The 26,381-nt window shown below is 37.2% G+C and overlaps 1 protein-coding gene and 1 long non-coding RNA gene across 2 annotated transcripts in view; one reads left to right on the top strand and one right to left on the bottom strand.

Moving 5' to 3' along the window:
• kcnh3 (potassium voltage-gated channel, subfamily H (eag-related), member 3) overlaps positions 1-26,381 on the top strand; it is a 128,800-nt gene that overhangs the window by 86,975 nt on the left and 15,444 nt on the right. The window contains exons 2-10 of the mRNA XM_077536814.1: positions 760-993; positions 6,209-6,343; positions 7,617-7,756; positions 9,977-10,229; positions 13,374-13,531; positions 13,715-13,916; positions 18,212-18,571; positions 21,539-21,738; positions 21,950-22,199. Of these exons, the coding sequence (XP_077392940.1) occupies positions 760-993; positions 6,209-6,343; positions 7,617-7,756; positions 9,977-10,229; positions 13,374-13,531; positions 13,715-13,916; positions 18,212-18,571; positions 21,539-21,738; positions 21,950-22,199 (1,932 nt within the window). The remainder of the gene's footprint in view (positions 1-759; positions 994-6,208; positions 6,344-7,616; positions 7,757-9,976; positions 10,230-13,373; positions 13,532-13,714; positions 13,917-18,211; positions 18,572-21,538; positions 21,739-21,949; positions 22,200-26,381) is intronic.
• Positions 404-3,734, bottom strand: LOC144030470 (uncharacterized). The gene is made up of 3 exons (XR_013287267.1): positions 3,680-3,734; positions 1,055-1,109; positions 404-979 (listed from the first exon to the last, which is right to left on the bottom strand). It is a non-coding gene; the product is annotated as an uncharacterized LOC144030470 (long non-coding RNA).

The raw sequence follows: 26,381 nt of genomic DNA, 5'->3' as shown, positions 1-26,381 counted from the left end.
AGGCTGTTTGTAAGACAAATTGTAAGCCGAGAAACATAAATTTTTATTTTAAAATTAAATTGGATTAAAAAAAAATGAAAATTAATAAATACAAAGTATTAAATTAATTAAATAAAATTTTATTATATCAATTACGCTGTATATACATACAATATACAGTCTATATATAAACAAATTTTAAAAAATAATCTAATGATTTTTTTATACAGTACAATATGCTGCAATAAAAATAAAATTCAGTTTATAAGTAAAGTTTTGATTGAGTGACTTTTTTTTCTTTTATTGCAATATTATACGAGCTACAACTACCTGGGACAAATTCCTTGTGTGTGTAGGTGTATAAAGTACGCATAAAAAAATAAAAAATAAAAATAAATAAATAAATAAAAAAACAATATGTCAAGTTCTCGACATGATGAAGGGTGTGCGCTTAAGCACAGCAGATCCGAATGTGTGCAGATTTGATTAAAAATGTGAACAGTTAATACTTCAACATGGATCTTGTCCAAAAATCCATGAACAGTAAACATGCTGGTGATCTCCTGGTATCAGAAACATCTGCAAATATTCTTTTTTTCTTTGTCTGGTTTCTTGCAAATCTTTGTTTAAGCCACAGAAAAGTGACAACAAAACTACCTTGTAAAGTATACCTTGACCTGTGTCCTGTGTGTAATGCAAAAAACAAAAAAAACAAAAAAACTTCTTTCTGGTTGACCTTGGCAAACATTTTGATGTGGTCTCTCTTGTCTTGTGTCTCAGACAGCAACTTTGTGCTGGGCAACGCGCAGGTGCAGTCGCTCTACCCCATCGTGTACTGCTCGGATGGCTTCTGCGAGCTCACAGGTTACGCTCGCGCCGAGCTCATGCAGAAGAGTTGCGCCTGCCACTTCCTGTACGGCCCGGAGACCAGCGACCGCTTCACGGCGCAAATCCAAGGAGCCTTGGACGACCGGCGCGAGTTCAAGACCGAACTGGTCTTCTACAAGAAAGAAGGTGTGTCACATTATAACTCCACCCATCCCTTTGCTATGGAGCTTATCTTAATTAGCGTCACCTGTGAGCTGGAGTCTCTCCACTGACTTTGGTCGAAAGGCGACGTGCACCCTGGACTACAAAGCGGGAAACAACATAGATAGACAAATCACCATTCACACTCACGGTCTTACTGAAAGGCAATATAGAGCAGAGATCACCGACAAAGTCCTTGCAGGCTACAGGTAGAAGGGCCCGTTCTAAAAATAGCTTTGTAATTTCTGAGGAATATTGTAAAAGTGACCATTTGATATAAATATAAATACTTGCAAATATTTATGGAAATAAGGTATTGCATATTGGTAATATTTCTTCCTTTATATTATTATTATTATTATTATTATTATTATTATTATCATCATCAGACTGGTAGTCCTTCATATTAATTAGTACCCAAGAGATATCTCTCAGTTTAAAAAAAGGTTGGTGATTTAGAATCTTCATTGAACCTAAAGCTGCCAACTGAACTGTCGTACACTGTACAGTGTGTGGCAACTAGTTTTTATTTAACAGTCAACAACTGGTTGTTGTGGTTTTAGTTCATCGAGCGATGGGACGACCAATCATTGCCAAACCTTGTCAAAATATCTTCACTCTCCCCTTTATTTCTGCCCTTTTCCACCCGTTGTGGCAATCCGCTCCTTTATTGAAAATCGGACTCTTTTTTTTTTTGCGGGTAAATACATCATAATAATAATAAATAATAATAATAATAATAATAATAAATAATAATAATAATAATGCAGTGATGTATACTGTACAAAATCCTATGTAAAGTTGCAGCTGCGTTTTTTTGCATTGCTCGTCTTCTCTTTCTTTTTCTCCTTCTCCTTGTTCTCTTTCTTGTGTTAATAACCACTTGGCCATCAATATCTTAAGTCATTCACAACAAAGTTATGCGACATAAAAATAATTCTAAAAAAAATCAGTTTGTAAAGTGACACTAAGGAACAAAAATGAATAAATAAATGAAAGTGAGCCACTTCCATCAACCTCCCCGCAAAAAAAAAAAGAGGAGACAATATAACAAGTGAAAGTACATAGAAAATTGATCCAATCTGTTAGGCGAGTTTTTTTATTTTCCAGAATGTCACATTTTATTAGCTCACACGCAGGAAAAAATGTCATCCTTTTAATTATTTGTCAAATCACTGCCTTTTCATAACACTAGTGGATACTTGTCAGAGACTAGAATTGAATGTTGCAGTTTAACACTAATTGTATGAAGAATATTTTGGTTATGTCAGTATGCAGTGTAATTATCATATTTTACCATTTCAAATATCATTATTTAATTTTAAAAACTTCACAAAGGAAGGCCGAAGCTGAAATTCGAACCCCAAATGTTAGAAACATCAGGCAACACCTCACTCACCTTGCTACAAATAACAAAAAACAGATAACATAAATTTTTACTCATTTTAATTTCTGTGTTGAATTCAGAAGTAAAAACGGAGAGGAAAAGAAAAAAGTTAGTTTGAGGAGTGGTTGTACGGGCTTTTACTCTTCTACTGTATATTTGTTTTGTCATTTGAGCAATTGAAGAAGATTGCCAATTACAGAATTAAATATACAGGCAAAACATATTTTTGTTTTCCTTTTTTACTAACTAACCATAATCACTAAACCAACATTTTCTTTCACTAAATATTTCGCCAACTATTTGTTAATTGTGTCTGATCGTCATAATCCACCATTTAGTCTCTGGCAAATATTTATTGAAATAAAACAGAAGATGAATCATACTGCTACTTTTTACCCTTTTGTATCAGACAAACAAGGACAATCTGTCTAATGATTTTATTCAGGCTCTCCGTCCTCCTGCATTATTCACACACCTGAGCTACTCTGGGTAGTAAGACTGTGCAGGAAACAGTATCCATAACTGCCACGCATCACCTCCTGAGGGATTAGGGACGAGTAACAGGAAACCAGAACAAAAGCATCACTAGTGCATGAATAGTCTGTCCGAATCGGCATGGTAAAGGCTTAGTCTGATCATATTCTAACAGATTGCTTTAATAATTTCAAAGTAATCATGGACAAAGTGATCACACTTGCTCCAAGTTGTCGTCAAATGACCAACTTAAGTGACATGAAGCTAATACAGGAACATGAACATGAACCTAAGTTGAACCTAGACATTAGAAATATGAGCATTCCTTGCTCTCGTCAGTGCTCATGCAGCAGCACTCATGGCTAGATGGAGATTTGCTTTTCAGCAGGAAAGCCAGCACATAGTGGGGCTATCTGTTGTGCCTGTAGAATACAAAACATACAACACTAGCAGAGCTAAAGCTAGAAAGCTACCACAAATGCCAATAAACGTGTCAATTGTTTCTCTCTTCTTCAGATTGTGTTACGTGTTATTTCAAGTGTAATCATTCATATGTAACAGACTAACGTTTTATGTTGGTATTAGAGCTGTCAAACGATTACATTTTTTAATCAGATTAATCACATCTTGGAATTTTGACTAATCATGACTAATTGCTTGATTCAAAAGGTGTTAGTGTTTGTGGGAGGTTGTGGACGCAAGTGGTGGAAGGAGAGGAGAGGCGTGGTCGGTGAGCTCTTAAATAAGTTTTAACTTAAGGCAAAACAAAGTGCAACACAAAATACAAAACAAGGCTGGGAATAAACTTACTACGTGAAAACTAAACAGACAGGTGCAGGGAACGAGGTGCGAGCAGGACAACAACAAAGACTCGACAAGGACTGAACGAAAGCAGGGAAGTAAATACACATACTAACGAGAGACACCTGGACAAGACACAAGTGGCTTGGGGAGCTGATTGGATAACACAAGGGAACGGGAAAACGAGCACAGGTGGACATAATAAGACTTGACGAGACAGTGACAGAACAAGAGACACAAGAAAAACATGCTAAGAAAAGCACAGCTAAGAAAAACCCAAACCAAAACCCGGATCCTAACTAAAGGTTTCTTAAAATTTTTGCCAGTCAAATTTGAAGAGCATCTGTTGTTTTAATTCTTTCTGCATTTAATGTTATGAAGATGTCTTCCACAATTTTTTTGATCCACTGCTCACTCTCATCCTCCTCTTTTTCTAGTCAGTTAATTAATTGCATCATTAAAAAAATAAAAAAATAAATAAATTCTGAATTTCACATGCAAGCTTTTATTAAATGCTTTACTTTAATGTGTGTAGTATGTTCATTACTCAAACACAAATGCGCGACCTTTAACATAACTGGTCAAAATTAATAGTGTGATTAATCTGCGCTAATATACATGATTAATGTGATAAATTTTTGTGATTAATTATTGAGTCAATGCTTTAACTTTGACAGCGTTAGTATGTAGGAGAGTTGGAATAGTTTTGGAATTTCCATTATAGCTCATTTTTATTTTGTTTAGATTTTGTTTTTATTTTGTTAGTTTTGAGTTTTTATTTTTATTTTTTAAATGCTTAATTTTTTATTAGTTTTAGTATTTGTTTTTTTATGTTAAGTATTTCTTGTATGCAAGATTTAAAAAAAAAAAAAAATGCTATATGTCTTGTGTTGACTTGTAACAATTCACCAAAAAATATTATTTTGAAAACAATTTAAAAACAACCATTCACAAATAAGACACAGATACAGTCCCCAGACTTTGAATTACAAAAAGTGCAGTGAATAATAGTAAAACGCAGTAAAAGACTACAACTCCCAGTAAATTTGGGCGGCCTTCCATCCTCCTGCTCAGTTTTAGTTCCTTTTGTAAATGTAAAATGTAGTTAGTAAGTTTTTTTTAAGTGAATTCTTTATTTTAGCTTTAGTTATTGAATTACAAATCACCTTGATGATATGTAGTATACACTACTCACAAAAGGTGAGCGATTTTCAGCTTTATGGTGAAATTTCAGGATGAACGTATACTCTATATTCTTCACAGGTGGACATAATTGACCTTCTCTAATCTGTTTTTGATACATTTGTATAGCTGTTCAATGTTTCATTGCTTTTCGCACAACTTGCTCTTCTCTAACACTGAGATGTCTGGCAAGTGTTTAATCCATCATTCAACCGATACATTTTCACGTATACATTTAATTCTATCCCTTTCTGTGACTCTTCCAGTCTCTCTGAATCTGTTGCAACCCGTTGAAGAGATTAAGCTCAGTGGTAACTTCCCTTTTAGAACCTCCTGTTCAAAGCCCCCAAATGGCAAGGTATTATATTGTATCAGCTGTTAGGTGATGTCTGTGTCTCAAAATGTCAAAATGTAAAGTAGCATGATAAAGAGGACTGTTTAAATAGCAATTCTAATTAACTTTTGAAAAGAAATGTTTCAGTCGATTCATGGATTTAACACCTGCGTATTTTGATGGCTGGCTCCTTGTTCAAGAATAGCAAGTTGTACAAAAAGCACTGAAACTGTGAATGGTTGAATATAGTGTATATATATATATATATATATATATATATATATATATATATATATATATATATATATATATATATATATATATATATATATATATATATGTATGTATATATACTAGGGGTGTCAAAATTAGTGCGTTAATTTTGAGATAATTTAATGTTCCTTTAATGCCATTATGATTTTTTTTTTAATGCAAGATTAATGACCAACCCTTACTTGGAAAACCTGTATGGGGGAATTCTATAGTCACAAAGCAGTATACACGTCCACGTCAAAATTTAGCAGTAATAAATAATGATAATAATAATGCATATATTTTTGGAGACTGGGGTCAAGTTATATTTTACAATTTAAAAAATTTGCAGAATTCATTATGTTAATGATTAGATAGCTCTTAATAGGAATAGAAAAATCCACTGAGCTGTCACCTTCTCACAAATGCAATTATGCCATCTAGTGGCAGAAAAATGACCATTCGTTTTTTCACTTGTTTTTTACACATCTTTTTAATTTTCACTCAGTTTTATGAATTATTAAATTACTGCATCAATGACTAACAATACAGCCATATTTCTATTCTTTTAACATTATTCCAATTTTTATGATGTGAAAAAAAATGGTATTGTACATTTAGAACAGATATAGAATTTGCGATTAATCATGAGTTCACTATTGAAGTCATGCAATTAATTACGATCAAAAAATTTTATCGCCTGGCACCCCTAATATATACCCATATGACATGTAGAGTAGACGGTATTTTTATGATACTTTTGTGTGCAGGCACACACTTTTGGTGTCTTCTTGACATTGTGCCCATCAAGAATGAGAAGGGTGAAGTGGTCCTCTTCCTGGTGTCTCATAAAGACATCACCGACAAAAAGAAGGACCAGGATTCGGAACAAGGACCTGACACAGGTGAGTGATTCAAATTCCCATCTCATTCACTTTAATTGGGACTAAGGGTGATATGTTTTGAAAATATTAAGACCTGGTTGCTTGAATGTTCATATTCTATACGCTGACGTTTCTTACTTCATAATTAATCTTCTGCTTTTATTTTGCACTGCTCTTACAAATGAAAGCAATCTCACAGAATGGCAGGACAAAATCAAGCAGGCAATTTTCAAGCTTTGACTGTAGCATCAGAAAGATGGCATGCCACATGTGTGCATCCTGACCCATACACGTCCCACCCTGTTGTAAAACCTTGTTGCTGTACAACAACAGTTTTGCAGACGTTGGCGTCAACATCATTTGATTACCTGATTGCAGGTTGTCGCAATGCTGTTTAAAACTGCACACGATTGCGGCAATATCCCGTCTTTGGTGGAGAGTGAAGAAAAGCCAAATTGCTTAATTTTTCTGGAGTATACTTATGTGAAAGAGGCAGCGAAAGACTGTTGAGCTTCAGCTTGCCCGTGCACATAGCATTGCAGGGATTGCAATAAATCACTACCTTAATAATTTAAAATGTATGTTCAGCCTTCCCCCGCCCATCGCCCTCCGTCTCTCGTGAGAATGCAGTGGATATTGTGAAAATGAAGGCGCTAGCTCAACTCCTAACCGAGGCCTCCAGTTTTATTTACATGTTATCCGCCTTGCATTCCAAAGTGGATTCTTGATCAACAAAGGCCTTGTACTGACCACAAACCAGCCTTGTGAAGTCACCCTTATCCTATTATCTATTTGTATGTCATGACCAAAAACACTACATATTTTGTGAGCGTGAGCTCCACTGAGACCTGCAGCAATTCCCTGGTTTATAGAAATGTTTATTTTGCCTTGAGGCATCTCATGTTTTTTTCTTGAATGCTGTTTCGATCTGATTCATAACAAATTCTACAATAGCGGCCATTTCACTCAAGCAGCCAGGGCGAAAGAGAGGAAGGTGATAGGACTGTGGTTGTTGGGATGGAGTAAGCTTTATTGGAACATTACTTCTATTACTATTGTACTCTGGTCACCATTCACTTTTGGGGTATTTTAATCAATTGTATGTATTCATTAATTTTATTAATTTGTATGAATTGATACTGAACACAATCTTACAAGGAAAAGTGAGACGCCACAGTGGCGCACTGATCAACCTCCCCATAGACTGACAGATGTTCAAAGCCACATTTCATCTTATCAACAATCCAAAGGTGTTGCCTGCGATTATTTGATCGAGCCTGTTTGTGGTCAACAGATGAGGAGACGGGTCTGGAGGTGCATCAGGTGACTCGGCCCCCCGGCTTTAACGCCAACCGCCGTCGCAGCCGGGCCGTCCTCTACCATCTTTCGGGGCACCTGCAGAAGCAAGACAAGAGTAAACTCAAGCTCAACAATGTGAGTCTAAAAGATGGTGGACAAAAAAAAAAAGGATTTTAATGTTCTTTGGAGCAGATTGCATTTTTATATCTAAACTTTATAACAGACATTTTGTGCAAATTCCAATGGAGGACCAAAACTGCCAAAATTCAAAATAAATACATGACTAAATAAATAAATAAATAAATGACTAAAAGGGGAAATAAAAACAAAATAAAAAAATATATAATTCAAAAATTACATTTATTTATTTATTTATAATTTTGCTCTTTTTATTTCCATCTATATTTATTTTTTGGATATAATTTTCAAATTGTATTTTTTTATTTGCATTTTTATTTTCACTTTAGTCATTTATTTATTTTTATTTTTGGAAGTTTTGGTCCATAAATTCCAGGGGTTTTGAATTTGACCATCGGAAGCCCCAATGGGAACCATGTACTATTTGCTCAACCGAGGATCTGTGAGAGGTAATTTGGAAATTATCCAATTTTATTTACCAATAATCAATCCAAAAGCTATTTACTTTGATAGTTTATGCCAGAAACATTTACAGCCAGACCACATAAACAGACAGATAAAATTGTTTAAAAAAAAATGGCAAAATTACAACAGGTTCTTATTTAACAAGGCTGTCCAGTCCTTTTTGTAGTGTGTGAATTTTCTAATATAAAGTATGTGCCTTGCCTCAAAGTTTTTGTTAGAAGACGTTTTACCTCTCATCCGAGATGGCCTAATCAGTTCATGCAACAAGGGTTGGTTAGGAAAGACCAGCCTGATTTGGTGTGGAAAGCCCAACTATTTATGCTCAAAGTTGGAGGCACACCCCACCACCGGAAATGGTATCATTCTTTTGGGATGCAAACAGCCTTAGTTAAAATGCCTGACTGAGAGGGCGCTCTCAGTAAATTGGTCTTTGGGTGGAAATGTCATGATTGAGGGTTTTTGTTTGGCAAAAATAAAGAGGCCAATCAAAGGGAAGTATGGAGGCAAGGCAGAAGTACAAAAGTGATTAATCACCAAAAAAGGAAAAGGTGAGATTAAATGTAGCAAACCAAAACCAGGAATAATCTCACTACAAAAAGAAACAAGATGTTGATTGGGGAAATGTCTAAGTTTACTGTACCAAGTTTTGCTCTGACCAACCATTCAGAGGACGGAAAATTGGGGACAACATCAAAGGTCATCTTGCTTGGGACACATTTGAAATCTGATCTTTTAATTTACATTAACTATTACTCCTACTTCTGAAGCCTCAGGTCTTGACAGATTAGATTGACATGACAACACAGAGGATGAAATCTCCATAATTTATGTAGCTACAACAAAGTAGAAGCACTGCAGCCCAAACAAACGCTAAAAAAATAAGATTAATGTTAAACTGTTGAGAATAAATTAATACAATGGCAAAATTATTACATTTCATGTTGTGAATGTGGGTTAGTTCTTCTGATAGTGTTTTGACCAGCAGAGTAGGCCTTGTTGGCCATGACCTTTCACCACTGAAGTACAGTACGTAGTGTAGTACAGTGTTCTGATAACAGATGGCATAAAGGTCATCTTGACTTCTGCTGCTTTAAATCCTGACAGCAGGTCCAGTAATGTTAGCCAGAAGCTACACACCTGAAGAGATGTGCTGCGACACAAGCTAATGACCGCGGGTGGCTTTTTTAGCCTCAGTGCTATAGGACTGGTTCGAAGTCAGTTGTCAAGACAACCGCAAGTCTGGCACACTTTAGGGAATGCTGCCGCGATCTAATGAGATCCAATATAAGGGCTATATCAAAAATTGTACATTTACAAAGATAGAAGACTCAAAACAAGAACAGCTCTCAATATGATGTTTGCTGAGATATTTGCACAGAACACAGGTCAGAGTTTTATATGGACCCCGTTCAAATGTACTAGGCAATTCACACCCCTTAGTTGCGACATATCTTACAACTTTCAATTATTCTGGAATTCTCACACTTATTTTTAAGGGCCATATTTAGTGGTTGGGAGCTCTTAAATTGAGTTGAATAGTTTTAATAATGGCTTACATAAACCTGCAGGCACTCGATGTACTTTTATGGTATGTATGCTGTATTAAAAAAAAAATAGCAGGATGCCTGGTGGAATTCAGTTTTAGTTAATAAGACTGAAACTTTGATACAGCTCTTTCAATAGTTGCACCTGACTACATGTTCAGTCAGTCCATACATATTACTCAAGTACCCTCCCTATCATCCTCTGCAGAACATGTTCGGGGAGAAACCTCCGATCCCAGAGTACAAGGTAGCGGCCATCCAGAAGTCGCGCTTCATCCTGCTCCACTACGGCACCTTCAAGGCCGGCTGGGACTGGCTGATCCTACTGGCCACCTTCTATGTGGCCGTCACTGTGCCCTATAACGTATGCTTCACTGTGGTGGGTGGGCGAGACGAAGGCAGCGCCCCGAGAAGCCCCCCTAGCGTCAGCGACATCCTGGTGGAGATCTTGTTCATGCTAGGTGAGACTCAAATACAAAATGCAGCTAATTGACAGTTATCAGGTCACTAATTGCGCCAACCCGAATGACTCTAGCATCCTGTTTGGGGTTCATAGTTTGCGGTATTGGAATATTATGCTTGTGTTAAAGTTGTTGAGTTGCTTTGAGTCCGAACTGTGTGTTCAGGATGGACATTCAACTAGATTTTTTAGTTATTAGTTGTTATTTTTATTTATATAAAAATATTAATTTAAAATTGTCAAAAAAAAATCCTCAACCTTGACCATGTCAAAGTGTCCTTCAGCAAGATACTGAAGCCAAATTTGCTCCCAGTGGACCTCGCAGCGCCTGAATGAGCGAATGTGAACCTTTGTAAAGTGCTTTGAGCACCATACAGTGAAGATAAAAGAACTAATCAATTACTGTACTTACTTGTTAAAATATTTATTGAGCGCTTACAATATAAAATATTTTTGTTTGGTTTTATGAACCTGTTCCTTGGTCCTGCTGCTTCTTGTATGACTCTATTAATGCTGGTGGCTAACCAAAGCTAGCAATTCTGGCTAATCAAAGCTAGATTCTGGCTAACCAAAGCTAACAATTTAAGGCTAACCCCGTTTCATGCTTCTTAAAAGCATACACTGTTGTTGTTGTTTTTCTGCATCATCACATTATCGCGGATTGTTTAAAGGATAAAATGCTTTCCATCCAAAACCGGAAATGCACTTTTGGGACATTTTCCGCTGCTAATTTTGGTTTATTTTCTTAGTGGCTCGTTTGGTCACTTTGTAACAACTTAATCATTCTTGTAACAACAAATGCAGAGCACTAGTTCAACACAACGCCCCTTTCGGATATATTACACTTCTAAACTGCCCAACCACATTAGCTGTTAATCTCTTCCTCTGCGGTAGATTCAAACAACCTGCACATCTCACGAGTCCCATCATTAGTCATCCTTAAAGTTTTTTTGCTATCAAGAAGAGTTTTTAATGAGTGATTTGCAAGCAGAGGCGAAGGATATGAGCCATTTGCTACTGCACATTATGTCTGATGGCCGGAGTCATTTCCTAGAAAATAACCAGCCTGTTTGTCCCCCGTCTAAGTGACGGAAATGTGGACCATCGCCCATGGGAGGGAGGACAAATGTTCTTAATGCAAAAAGAGGCTACGTGAGATCGCAATCAAATTACACTTGCCACCCACAATTCTGACCCCTGTCAGTTCGTAAGACATTTGTCGCTACTTACTGGCCAGTGTTGACGCACTCACTTACTCGATATATTTTTGACAATGTAATGTCAATGTAAATGTGCTCATTTTCCATTACTTTATTGAACCTTTTTCAATAAATTCTTAGAGACATTTCTTCCTTGAGCATTGCCAAGCCTGACCACCAAATCAGATTTTCTTTCTCTAAGATATGTACTTACGCAGAATCATTGGTGCCTGGATAAAAGAAGTCAACGAGGGTGGGATTTGTTCAACTGTGTTGCCTTGTCTGATTTTATGACGTATGTCCAGTTTGGGAGCAACAATATTCTCATAAACTCTTTCCAAAAGTTGTACATTGCATGCTCAGTACAAGAGATAGAAAAATTTAAGGCGTATGCTTCCTGCTGTCAGAGCAAAATAGGCTGGACGCGTTCTTTGCGCTCGGTGTCTAGTTGCATTTGAACTTGTAGTCGGCAATGTCTGCTGGAATTACCCAAAGTTACCGTGAATGACATACGACAAATCGTCTGGCACTGGCAGCACAACTCCTCCGAGTAAGCTTGAAAAAATGTCAAGTTTTACACCTCCTCAAATGCTGCAATTCTGAAGATACAGTATCTTACGATAGTGAGTTTGCACCCCTCCCATTTCTGCAGATATATCTTTTCATGGGACAACACTGAACAAATGACACTTGACACAATGAAAAGTACAACTTATATAAAAGTGTAAATTTACTCTTTCCTCACAATAACTGAAAATACAGCCATGAATAGATGGTAACAAAAGTGAGCACATCACTACGTGAAAATGTCCAAATTGAGCACAGTTAGTCCTTTTCCCTCCTCAGTGTCATGTAATTCACTAATGTTACAATGCCTCAGTTGTGAATAGGGAGCAGGTGTGTTCAATTTGGTATTAAATAGCCCACATTCTCTCATAACGTTCGACATAGCATTTCTTCACTGTTGTCCCATGAAATATATAATTAAATATGTGGAGAAATTTGAGGGGTGTACCAACTTTTGTGATATGTTGCATGTTTGCTTAGCTTGGTTGCTAGTTCATTATAATACGACCTTGACTGACTCGGTCTGGTTTACTGTTGCCTGTGTCGTTTAAGAAATAGTTTTAACATTCTTAATTAATGATCATTAAGGTAACTTTTATTTGTCATAACATAAATCAAATGACACGCAAATGTTAGGTTAGGTTCCAAAAAACCCCCGCAATAAATGAAATCCGCGAAGTAGTTTGCTTAATGTTTTATATTTATTATAAATGTGTAAGGCTCTAAATTAACCTCTCACCACACAGTATGTACTTTTTTTTTTTTAATCGAGGCTTTTACATTTTCTCCCATTTCGCTAGTTTAAACATTCTCAATGTTCAAACCTTCATAAATTTGACAAAATAGGTACATTACTGCAAAAAAAATTGCATGCAAAATTGCACCCAAAAAAATCTGCAAAACAGCGAAGCTGTAATGCGATTTGTTTAGTCTTTCTTAACAGTTAAAAAAAGAGGAGTGATTCTTTTCTTTTTTTTTTAACTTTTTTTTTTAACTTTTTTTTTAAACTAATGTTAAACTTTTTTTTTTTTTTTTTTTTTTTTTTAAATATCCTACATCCTTAAGGCGTGCTTGCTTTACAGGGTTAAGTGTGTTTGTATTGTATTAGTTTTTGTTTATATATTATTCCAAATAATCACACAGATTCATTAATGTGACAAATTTTAGTGGTTTATGAGAAATACTCTTAAATATTTAACCATTTGAACAACAATTTGAATACTGCAATCCAAAATGTGCAAGGCAAATGTTGTTTTGGTTTGATTTATGAAATAAACAAAAAAATGGTTGTCAGTAGAAGATTGAGTTTGGTGAATTCTATCTACCGATATATATTGTTTGTATGTAACTTTATTTGTTTTCAACACTTCTTGTTCTAGATATCGTGCTGAACTTTCGGACGACCTTCGTGAGCACGTCGGGCCAGGTGGTGTATGACGCACGCTCCATCTGCGTTCACTACGTCACCACCTGGCTCTTTGTGGACCTCATCGCTGCCCTGCCCTTTGACCTCCTTTACGCCTTCAACGTCAGCGTGGTGAGCCGTGTCTCTGATATAATTCCTGACCTCACAAGTCGAACAAGACAATCATCTGAAAGATTGTTTAGGTGCTGATGTTTTGGTTTGCGACACAGTTCAAATGGGCTACGTCACTCTTAGCTTTTTTCTCTGATGGTGTTTTTCAAAATGGAGGAATTAATTGCACCCTATCCCCTGCAGTACTTTGGGGTGCACCTGTTGAAGACTGTGCGTCTGCTTCGCTTGCTGCGGCTGCTGCAGAAGTTGGAGCGTTACTCGCAGTACAGCGCCGTGGTCCTCACCCTGCTCATGTCCATGTTCGCCTTGCTGGCCCACTGGATGGCTTGCGTGTGGTACTTCATCGGACGCAGGGAGATCGAGAGTCCAGGATCCTGGGACATTGGTCAGTAGTCTTCCGACACCGTACGCTGTCGTAGGCTTAGTTCATTTTTGCTTTCATAGGGCTGGAAATCAGTACAAAAGCACGTGACATTCAGTGTTTTTTTTCTGGTTTGTTTCTTGATAAATGTGTAGAAGAAGTTAATCATAAGGCTGGGAATTTGTTCCAGTTTATATTAAGAAGATGAACATGTCAAATACGAGAGGCGGCGCATTGGATATCATTCAACAAGTTTCGTTTTATCTGTCTCTCGCGCAGCCCACAAAAGTGTGGGGAATTTGCATTGGCTCATAATCTTTGTCAGGAGGTTGCTCGTCACATATTGAATCTGCAATCTAACTTTTTTTTAAATATGTTTTTCAATTTTTTGTTAATTCATTAATTTAATTTTTAATCAATTACGTAATTAGTTTAAATATTTATTTATTTATTTATTTATTTTAATAACTGCTCCAATGTTGCTCACGCAACATTTAACTCATTTGCTCCCAAAAACGGATAAATACATTCTATTTTCAATATTACCATGCTCCCAAAGACGTATTTACACGTTTTTAATGGGTTTTTTTTTTAATACTATAAAGAAGGCTTTGATGCAGCCTCTGAACCTATTAACCAAAATACTGTATTTAGACTAGTGGGGCTGCATATAACATTGTTAAGAATTTTTTTGTGGGGTTGACTTGCTCTTTAAGGCTGTGATGAAAATAAAATATCCAACAAACTTTAGACCTCCAACAGCCGATAGTTACACACATAGAAGGATTGGTTCAGTTTTTCTTGTCCCATCTAGTCATCTCTCTTGCTTAATTCACTTCACTTTCACTTCTTCAACTTTCATTCCTCTCTCCTCCAGGATGATGTGACCAAAACTTACATTCACGCACTTTTTTGTAGGCTTCAACACATTTCCAATAACCACACTGTAGCTTATTAAACTCGCAAATCAATTGTGCAGGTCCTCTGAGCATAAACATGGATGCACACAACACATTAAACTACAAAATTGACCACATTTCACAGTCTGTTGGAAATCTAATTGTGGTTAGTCTCCATATAACATCAATTTTCACAGGCATCTTGTCTACAACTTGTGGTTTGTCTATACACTTTCAATTCAAACAATTCATCTGAGAGACTATTTAAGGGGCCTCCGTAGGAGCTGCTGTTTCAGTTACCAACCAAGTTCAAATGGGCTCAACAGTTACAGTTTTTTTTTTCCACAATGAACCTCTGGGTGGTATTGTGATCGGTTTTGGGCTTTTTGATGGTTCTGACCAGGCAGTTTTAAAATAAAATTCCACCCACGGGGGAAATCAGTTCCCAAGTACCTTTAATATAACAAAATAAAAATAAAAAAGAAAAAAGAAAAGAAACAGTCTGGCATTCTTCAGGAATAATAATACAAAGTTAAAGCACACTAGTTAGAGCTCCCCACAGTGTCTTCAATTTGTTCTCCCTACAGTGGACAAGAAGTGAATGCAGGAGATACTGATTGTCCTCCATTGTTGTTTCTTAGCACGTCATTTCATAAATGTTCAATGCGCTGTGACATCAGCGTCACTTTAATCCAGTATTTTATTATTATTATTATTATTATTATTATTATTATTATTATTATTATTATTATTATTATTATTTTCTCATACACAGCACCTGATATGAACTAGCAGCCTAAAGTGCCTTCCCCCGGTACCTGCTATTTGAGCCTTGGGGGGGGTAGCAATGAGCTCTATTCATCAGAACATCTTGTTCCTTGGTCTCAAAATAGACCCGTCCAACTACTTTTTCACACTACAGCACTCCAATGATTACAGTAAAGTTGCAGTCTCTCAGCCAGAAAAGTTCAGCAGTTCAGTACCATGGACAGTTCGCGGTGTGTTCACCTACTTTTAGGGACGTTTGATATCTGTTTTTCTTCAGACCACTGTATGAGTATTTACTCTTCAATATTAGCCAACGATTACCAGCATTACTGCTTTTGATACTTTTTTTTTTTTTTTTTTTTTGCTGTTCTGGATCTCCAATGGTTTATTTACTCGGTCAGTTAAAAAGAATGTAATAAGTTTAGTTGAAGTCAGAACATGTTTTTGGACGTTTTACAGAACCACAGTCTGAAAGTGTAGTACAAAATATTATCAAATAGGGCTCCTGTACATTAGGGATGTAGCGATAAGCGTGGTATCGTGATATTAAAACTGCCACAATATCGTCCTCGTCATGTTCACGATATTTAAATGCAACACATCTGTTAAAGTCAGGTTGATTTCCATTTGTGCAGTCCTAGTACCCTCTCGTGGCTATTTTTTTTAGTACAATTTAATTTTCATTCGGGATGTTTTGGCCCTTCAATATTTAAAATCTACACTAATTGTCAGATAAAGGGGAACATAATGTGCCTATGAAGCAAGTCAATATGTGGAGGAACTCAATGTGTGCGTGCATTAACAACATAACAATACGAATAACGTAATAATAATAAAAAAAAACATAATAATAATAATAATAATAACATTACATTAATGTTTTGTACAAAAGCACAATATGTATTGTGCTTTTTTTTAGTGTGAGCTCATTTTTTATTACAATATTGTGACCTTTTTTAAATATCGCCAACCTCCCCACAACATCGTGATAATTATTGTATCGTGAGCTTCATGTGATAATATCGTCTTGTGATGTTTGGATATCATTACATCGCTACTGTACATAGACGTACAAAAGGTAGGCAACATTTGAGTATAGCACTATGTATAATACAAGCGAATAAACTAAATGTTAGACCACCTTAGAGTAGGTCTAATTTGTGGTTGTGTTTCTGTTACCCATACAGGCTATTCATGCCTTGAGCATCGGTGACTGGTATCGGCAGCCCCCAATACATTTAAATCAGGCTAATACCTGGTATTAGGGATGTTCCAATTAGGGCTTTATGCCCTCGATTCCAATACCAATCATCCACAAGTAGCACGATACGATACCAGTCACATGGATTGGCTGTACATTTTTTCCAGTTTTAGAGCTGCTCACTAACTATTATTTTTATAATCGATTAAGCTGTAAATTATTTTCAGTCAAATGATTAATCAGATTTTTTTTATATCTAAATTTCCATCCCTTAATTATACAAAAAAAGAGAGCGGAGAAAATGTGCAAACATATTATGATTCAGTTACTGGTTTGGTCTGTAATGTGGAGTGATAAGGAAAGGGGGGGTGGGGGAAATGCGACAATGCACACAGGGTGGTCTCTAGTTTGCTGCAGGCTACAAAGTATGAGTTTCAGGTGATAATTTTTTGGCAATGATCAACATGTGTTGATCACGTACTTTTCCATGATCAATGGTTGATCGATCGGAGTACCACCACCTTGTAATGATACGCACTCACCCTTCTCTACTTCGTTTCAAAAAGGATTATATTGTCTGACAAAAGCACACAGGACACAGTGTACACTTTCTGCTGCAAAGAATGAGCCATAAAGATTTACTGTTATAAGATGATAAGGTGGCTCATGTCGATTTGATTTCCTGTCTCCTCCTTACAAGAGGAAACGTTATCACTTGAATGTACTGTACCTCCAATAGTTGAGTGGGCCCTTTATCTGGCATACAATCACATCAAGTGGACCTCATTATGAGGTCTAATTTCGCACAGTCAATCAGCGAAGAAAAAAAAATGTTAATTAGTACTGAAAACAAAGTGTGTAAGAGATACATTGTTGGTGTTGGGCTTGGTTAGGTAGGCAGGTAGGTAGGAAAGATGGATGGACGTAGAGATAGACTGTAGATAGTATTAGTGAGTCTAGATGAATGGGCGTCATCTATATTGTATGATTGCTCTCTCTCACATGTGCCGTCAGAAGCTCAGCAGGCCTTCATCACGTCACGTACGTTCATTCTCAAGCACGCTCTCAATTATTCATCCGCACGCCTTCGCTGCCGTCTTCCCGCCTTTACTTTGAAATGTCTCCTCGTTGGCGTTAGATTACTTGTTGGCAATCTGTTGGGATTTGTTGATGGGAGACTAGTGTGTGAATGTTGTGAGCGTCTTGATGAAGTGTTTTAATGTTAAGCGATAGTGTCACTATTTTTCAGTGGCTTCATCAAAGACATTTTTTTTCAGTCCAAACCCCATAAAAAAAAATATATATATATATATTTTCCCCCCCCTTCATTCTCATCAAAGCCATGATGTCATGATGATGTCGGAAGGATAAGTACTGTAGTACTGAAGTCTATTTGCCAAATATAAATGATTATGGTCCCTCTCCCTTTGCTCTTTTATCTCCATTATTAGGTTGGCTGCATGAGTTGGCCAAGCGTTTGGGGACACCTTACTTCCTGTCACCTCTGGCTGCTCTCTTCCCCACCTCCTCCGGCATCCTCCCGGCCAACAGCAGCCACTGGAACGAATCGGGCTCGGAGCTGCCAGGTCAAGGTCCCTGGAACTCCAGCCACTACGGAGGGAACGCGTCGGCCGGCGAGGGCGTGTCAGCGGGTGGATCGGGAGTTCTGGGCGGAGGCCCGTCCATGCGTAGCAGCTACGTGACGTCGCTCTACTTCGCTCTGAGCAGCCTGACCAGCGTTGGTTTCGGGAACGTGTCGGCCAACACGGATTCAGAGAAGATCTTCTCGATCTGCACCATGCTTATTGGCGGTGAGTGGGTGCTACTTTTTTCCACTCCTGTTTGTGTAGTGTCTTTTGAGTCAGATGATCTTTTGCTGCTGTAACATCCTCACATTTTTCGAGGAGACATATTATGCATTTTAGTCACAATATAAAAATTCCCCAGCAGAGTTTTTTTCTGAAACACTTCATCTTCTTGACTAAGACTTGATTGTGAAGAAAAACAAAAAAAAAAAAAAAAAAAAACAGAGCTTGATTGATGATTTTATCCTTTTAATGTGGAGGAGGACAAAACTGCCAAAATTAACTAAATAAATATGTTCTATTTTAAATATTATCATGCTCCCAAAGATGTATTTATACATTTTGGCTTTGATGCAGCTTCTGAACTGAAGAAAATGCTTGAAGCAATGGTAGTTATTCCAAAAACGGCCAGCAGATGGCAGCAGAGTATAAGAGATCAAAAAGCTCTTTTCACCACTATTTTGGAAACTATAATGGAAACATATAGAAATACACTTTTTTTTTCCTGATGAAAGAAGAGATTTCTTTCGTTTGGTAGGTTCCATGTTTTTATGGCAATAGGACACAATATTCTATGGGACTTGCAGTCAATCCGTCAAAATCCAGTAAAAACAGAGAAATTGTCCTGGGAGTGAATGAGTTAAAAATAAATAAATGATTAAATAAATAAATAAATAAATAAATAAATAAATAAATAAATAAAATTAATATAAAAATATACTTCAAAATTTAAACGTAAAAAAATAACTACAAATGGAAATAAAACTAACAAAATAAAAATAAATAAATAAATACATAAATAAATAAATAAATGAGAAATTAGGTTAAAAAAAAAAATAATTGTGGAAATAAATGAAAAAATGTCAAAATGTTAAATGCCATCAATAAATAAAAAGAAAAAAAAAATATTTTGTGGTACAGACAGACACTGTCAGTATGAAATCTGTCATGGAATGTTATTCTTTTTTTTTTTTTTTTTTTTTTTAAGAGAGAGCTCAGAATTGTTCATTCGGCAGTCTTGCCAATTCAACATCTTATCATTATTGCTCTCTCTCTCTTTTATTTATTTATTTTTTTTGTGCGTATGTGCGCATTTGTGTACGTGCGTGTATACAAAAATCCCATTACCCTTCACCTTAACCGGATACTTCAGAGTCTCGCCAGAGTCGTGAAGTTCAGAAGGTCAGGAGACCAGAGGAAAGGTCAAAGAAAAGAAACATAAATCAAAGTGAAATCCAGCACCAACTAAACACCACCTGTCACCCACATGGTTACAACCCCAGAAACCTCTAAATTCCTCTAAATTAAGGAGATCTCAAGAGACCAGAGGAAAAACTAAAGAGAGGAAGGGGGGGAAGGATAGATGAAGCAGAGTGAGGTCCACAAAACATGGAATGTTATTCAAATGAGGGGGGCGGTCCTAAACGTGTCTTGGGGTGGACCCCGCCATTGTAAACTGCCTTTCAATGGTCCAGTGAGTGAGCAATTTACATTTCAAGTTGTCATTTTAAAATGATTTTGGACATTTCCAACGGATTCTTCAAAAACAATAAATATCCTGTAAAAATGTTCCAATCTTTCAATTAGATCAAGTGCAAAAAAGGCTCATGTTGGCTTTTAACCAGCTTACTCCTGCTGAGAAGTGAGAACTGGAAATTGAAAAGAGACAGAGGAAAGGAAGGAAAGGAAGCTGGGGGAGGCGACCTCTTAATTAATCCTCCTGAATGTTATTGTCACAGTGAGCTCCATGTGGTCGCTTTGCATTGCCTTCAAAACAACGTTCACATATTCATATTTAATTTATCACTAGAATTAAAAACAAAACAAACCGTTTTTCTTTTATTGCAATGTGTCCAGACTCATTATGCCGTAGGGTAACGAAAACATAATTGTGTTATGTCCTTAATGTTTAAGGGCAATAATCCTACTGAGATTGCATTTATTTGTCCACAACTCAGAACATTCCTGCTGAACAGAAACATCCGAGACGCCTTTTGTGCTTAACTCTGCACAGTGGTGAGTGGTCAGGGCCGAGCTCTTCTCTGCTGTCTTTACCATTTATCAGAAGCACAGACCTGGATTCATAACCTAAATTCTAATATTTGCTCCTTGAAATTCATTTATTTTCAACAATCTCTTCTCCTTTTTTCGTCATGTTTCACTTGGTTGCACTGCTTTCAGTAGTGTATGTAAATAATACATAAATAGTAGTGCCTGCTTATTCTTATTTGTTTACCATTTATCCCCCAAAGCCCAAATCCATTCAAATGGGTTATTGAGTCTACTTTGAAAAAAAAAAAAAAAAAAAAAAGTCCAACTAAATGACAAATTCAATTTGATCATTTGGAAAATGGTGTGTATTTGTCACACTTTATTTACTCTTCTTTGAAAACATATCAGAGTGTACAGCAGCGTCAACCTACGGAAAGCTTTTCATTTTTAGTTTAACTTATCTTAACCTCCAGGATTCCTCGTTGTACACTGGCCAATAGCAGAATCCAGGTTGGGTTTTGTTTGTTTGTTTGCTTGTTTGTTTGTTTGTTTGTTTGTTTGTTTGTTTGTTTGTTTGTTTGTTTGCTTTGCTTTGAGTAAAGTTTGAAATCTATAGTGTCATGTCTTTCGTAGCAGCTAGCTAGCGCTAAGCTAACCCCTTTTAGGGTTCATGCTAGGATGGCGTCAGAGACCAACAGAAGTAACGACAAAGGCATTCCCATTGATACACTGCCTTGATGGGCTTTATTGACTGATTGCTTCACAGTTTACACTTATTTTAATACCCGTTAGCCGGCTAAACATTCCCGTACACACACAAAAACATCCTGGTGTCGTGTCTTGAAGAGCGCTGTGCACTCTCCACATACGTATTACGTCATACGTGTTGCCATTCAATCATTTTTGACAATATGTTATAAATGATTTAGCTATTGGCGTATTGTGTTTTATGGTAATATTAATTAACTGCTCTTCTCTCAGCGCTGATGCATGCCGTGGTGTTTGGCAACGTGACCGCCATCATCCAGAGGATGTACTCGCGCCGCTCGCTCTACCACACGCGCACCAAAGACCTGAAGGACTTCATCAGAGTGCACCGGTTGCCCAAAGCCTTAGAGCAACGCATGCTGGAGTGTTTCCAGACAACCTGGTCGGTCAACAACGGCATCGACGTCAGTGAGGTGAGTTGATTCTGTGAGTGACACAGTGGAAACGTCATCAAACACAAAATACCCCAAATGCTGGTGGCTGACTAATTTATGCATCCAACAAAAGCCAATGCAGCTCTGCTTACCTTTTGCCTTTGATACTTCAGCCCCTCTGCGTCCCAACTGCAAATGAAGGCCACCTGGTTAATTTAAGTACACAAGGCAACTCTGCATCTCTTCTCAGCTCTTGAAGGACTTCCCGGATGAACTACGGGCCGATATCGCCATGCACCTAAACAAGGAGCTGCTCCAGCTCCCGCTTTTTGAATCGGCCAGCAGGGGGTGCCTGCGCTCACTCTCGCTTATCATCAAGACGTCGTTCTGCGCGCCTGGCGAGTTCCTCATCAGGCAAGGCGACGCCTTGCAGGCCATCTACTTTGTGTGCTCGGGTTCCATGGAAGTCCTGAAAGACAACACCGTGCTCGCCATTCTGGGTGAGTACGCTTGCGTTGACTTCAGCATTTTTAATATGAGCATTAGCATGAAGCGTCGCGGGCATTGATGATGATCAGCTGGTGGGTTAATTCTAAATCTTACTGTGTACACATTTGTCAATGCATGTGTATGTACACAAGTGAGCCTGTATGTGTATGTATATAGCTATGCTAGTATACAAATCAATAGTACTGTTCACAAAATTTGTTAGTGTGCAGTGAGGAATGCAACTGGTGGAATGCTCGCAAATAAAACATAAACAGTAGCCCAGAAAAAAAAGTGTGTGCTTATAAAGTCAATAAAATAGACATTAAAGTTCTGTGGAAGATGTTTTTTTTTTGTTTTTTTTTCCCTTTAGTTTTTTTTTTTTTTTGCTGTGCAAGAATTAAGTGTAATTGCCCATCCACTACAGTAGGTGGCATTGCATGCTCATTTTTTTTTTTTTTGTGACAGAATAATGATGAAGTGATTCTTTGTTGTAAGTTGATCTATATTTCTGTCTTATTGTTTCAATTAATGTTAAAAGGGATCCTATATAATGCAGAGGTGTATAACAATAATTTCATGGACAAATGAAGTTGTAGTTGCAACAGAGAGTTGTGGGGGGGTTATGGGGCAGGAAATGTTTTCTTTTTCCTTGGGGTGGATGCACCAAAAAATAATTGAGAAGCACGGGTTTAAATGAACAAAAACAGCAAGGTTGTAAAATATAAAAGCATAACTTACTAAAGCAATATAAAGAAATAACCTGGTTTTGCAAGCTTTGATTTTTGTAGCGCACACACACTAATGTTCCATACAATAAATTGAGTGATTGCAGCCCCCCTCTCTCTCTCTCTCTCTCTCTCTCTCTCTCTCTCTCTCTCTCTCTCTCTCTCGCTGTATATGCTAATTCACATTTCGGTTCAAAAAAGGAAGCAAAAAAAATAATAAATACCGGTACATAAATAAATAGTTTGACCAAGATATGGCTCGTAACGCCAAATAATTGCTAAATTGGGGGCATTCTGAAGTCGAGGTATCTTTGTATATCTCCATTTAATTTGCATAAGAACAGTTCGAACTGCATGCTGTCATGCATAAGGACAGTAGTGTGCCCTGTGTAAACTGTGAGAAGGAACACTTTCAACTCCAGTGTCATCATACATGTAGTTCTTTTCTCAAAAGTAAGTTATCCGTTTTTAATTTTATTGTTTTTGTGTTAGTAGTGGTTCTGACACGATTTCAATTATTTTCCTATATGTTTTTTTTGTTTGTTTGTTTTTTTTTTACTATATTTATCCATGACGTAACATTCAATGGAACAAGGTTGACTGGAGGAAGTTTCGAACTTGAAACATTTTTTAAACATATTTTTTTATGTCGTCAATGTTTAGGTGTACCTATTTATCTTCAAATGAATTACTGTACATCAGTATGTTTCACAGCATGTGTATATTACTGACCCAGCAAAGCATATTTATGATTTGATCTGTAAGATGAAACCTACCAAGCCTTCTTCACGTGTGTGCACGTGTGTCTATATGTTAGTGAGAACACATGTACAGTACACGCCTCCAACATCACTTCGTGAAAAGGTCAAAATGTGTTGAATTTATGGCATGTGCATGCAGTTGTTGGTTTTGTGTGCGCACAAATAGATGCAAGGTGAAGTGAATTGACATCCAAATGCCAAAGGGCTCGTATTTGCTCTTGATCGGGACACACAAGCACACATCAATCGATGCAGCATGGGGCAGCGCTGTTATTAAAAATGAATGGAATACTACATTATTCATTTAATATCGCTGGATTATTAATGCTGGAAAGTGTACACACAAATCTGCTTGGAACCATCACACATCAACCTTACGAAAAAAAAAAAACGAAAAAAAAAAACTACAGTTTGTAATAATCATTTAAGTCGTACTATAAACACTGATTACTTGCTTCCATTAACATCCAGTTTATCAATGATTTAGTGCATGCTGCAACAAGGAAGCTACATATTTATCTCCACTAAAGATTTTATGTTTTCTCACTGTTGGTTTGTTAGTCAGCAGGATTACAATGAAACATTCTATTATTCTCCTCCATATGGAAACTTGCTTGCACATCATTAGCATCGATGTTTCGATCTTGCAGTATTAACAGACAGCAAATAATTCATATCAACAACCGCACCTGCTCCACCAACTCTTTCCAAAGGTGTCCCTCAGGGTTCAATGCGCAGTCCTCTTTTTTTTTCCCCCACACTCTAGATTGATATTTGGTTACATAACATCATTCGCTAAAATGGTCTGAATTTCCTGCTGTTTTGTCCTGATTTACACCAAATCTGATACAGTAGCAGCCTCCTCCACACTAATAAAGCGTCTCACTAAAATAAATAAGTCTCTAGGCTCCTGAGTGTGATTGTGCCGGTTGTTATTACATGTTTTCAGTACTGAAATGCTCCCTAGTAAACAGGACATCTGTTTTTTTCTTCTTCTTTTTTTCCCTTCTCATATCTTGACCTTTCCATTAACTTCACTGACACGCGTACACGCACACACATGCCTGAATGGGAGAAGGAGTGAAGATCGATTATGTAACCTTTTACAGCTGTCCACCGTAACTAACAACATGGGAGTAAATCAGTGCAATGCGTTGACAATTACAAGAAGGCAGTGAAATAAATGCCTTGGTCTGATTTTTTTCTCCACCAAGCTAAAATTTGAAAATTGTAAAGTAGATGTGTGTGCAGTATATATGAAATTGTATAATTTTGGCAAAAAATACATGTGTGTCCTTTGTATGATAACACTAGGTATCTCTAAAGTGGCCATTTATTATTTACATTTTATTTATTATTATCTGCAATTCAATCCACACTTCTGATTCCTCATTTGTTCCACTCACCATTGTTCTTGTGTCGTTTTGGGGAATAACTTTCTGAATAGTTCTCACGAAGACACTCACATGCACACTCGCTAACATCACATACCACCCCATAAGATTCTATCAAATGTGCGTATTTTTGGTGTTCAACAGTGTTTAAAAAAGTTTAAATATATTTAAACATTATATATATATATATATATATATATGTATATGTATATATGTATATGTGTTTGTATTCGTTTAGTTGTTATAATGGCTTTTTAATCATTAGTGGGCTTCGAAATTAGCGCTTGAAATAAACGGGTTCACTAATCACTCACTATACAGTACATGCTTTCAATTTGTAGCCATGAAGGGTAATGGCCAAATCCTGAACCCCAAATCAGACTACCATGATTGAGCAATTTCCAAAGTGTTTTATAAGCAAAGAAGAAAGAAAAAGAGGGAAAAAAAATAATGAAAAGTAATGACAAATGGTCGATGCAAATAATCAATAAACAGCAGGAAATGAACCAATGAAGATTGATGTTGCAACAGCAGAACAGAATCTTAAATACACAAGTTATGAAAACTGATTTTTACAAAAGAGAACAAAAAACATACATTGGTGGGTATAAACATGGAAGGCTGGAACACAGAAGTGACTTAGCACATAAGCAAACGGTGATCAAACGCCAGAATTGGCAAATGGTGGCTTAAAAACCCGCTTGATTGTCATCGAATCAGCTGTGTGAAAGAAGCTCCTCCCATCCACACTCGCCGCAGGCGACTGGGGAACTCAGCAACACACAGTTAACAGGATCATGACAAAAAATGCACAATTTGGAGAACACAATGCAATTTCGGTACAAAAGTAATACATTAGATGAAGAGCTTGCAATTCACTTAGGCTGGCAAGAAGAAATGTATTATGCACTACAAGTACACACGCACATACACACATACACAAAAAGACACATCGAGTCTGCAAAGTGTCACTTTGGGATCTCCGTCTGCGGCTCAGTTGAACATTTTGCAGCAATTATTAACGGCAGATTTCCCCAAAGCTGCTGGCGGTCGTTGTCAACTGGGCCGCCGCTCATCATCTGTGCGACACGGAGCGTTCGAGGGGAGGAAAGGGGGAGGCAGAATTTAACACAGATGGAGGGAAGGACATGTACAAGATGTTTGTGCCATGGTTTGATTTCTTCTCTTCTTCTCACCCTTCTTCATCCCTCCTTCCCTCCCTCGTTTGCCATGATGTCAGTCTGGCACCACCCCATCCCCACTTCCTCTCCTCCACCTAACTTTCTTTCACCCCCACCCTGCCACTTTCTCCT

This window comes from Festucalex cinctus, chromosome 11 (assembly GCF_051991245.1).
Source record: "Festucalex cinctus isolate MCC-2025b chromosome 11, RoL_Fcin_1.0, whole genome shotgun sequence".
Classification (NCBI taxonomy): Eukaryota; Metazoa; Chordata; class Actinopteri; order Syngnathiformes; family Syngnathidae; genus Festucalex; species Festucalex cinctus.
The sequence above is the reverse complement of the archived record's forward strand: the minus strand, read 5'-3'. Positions and strand labels throughout refer to the sequence as shown.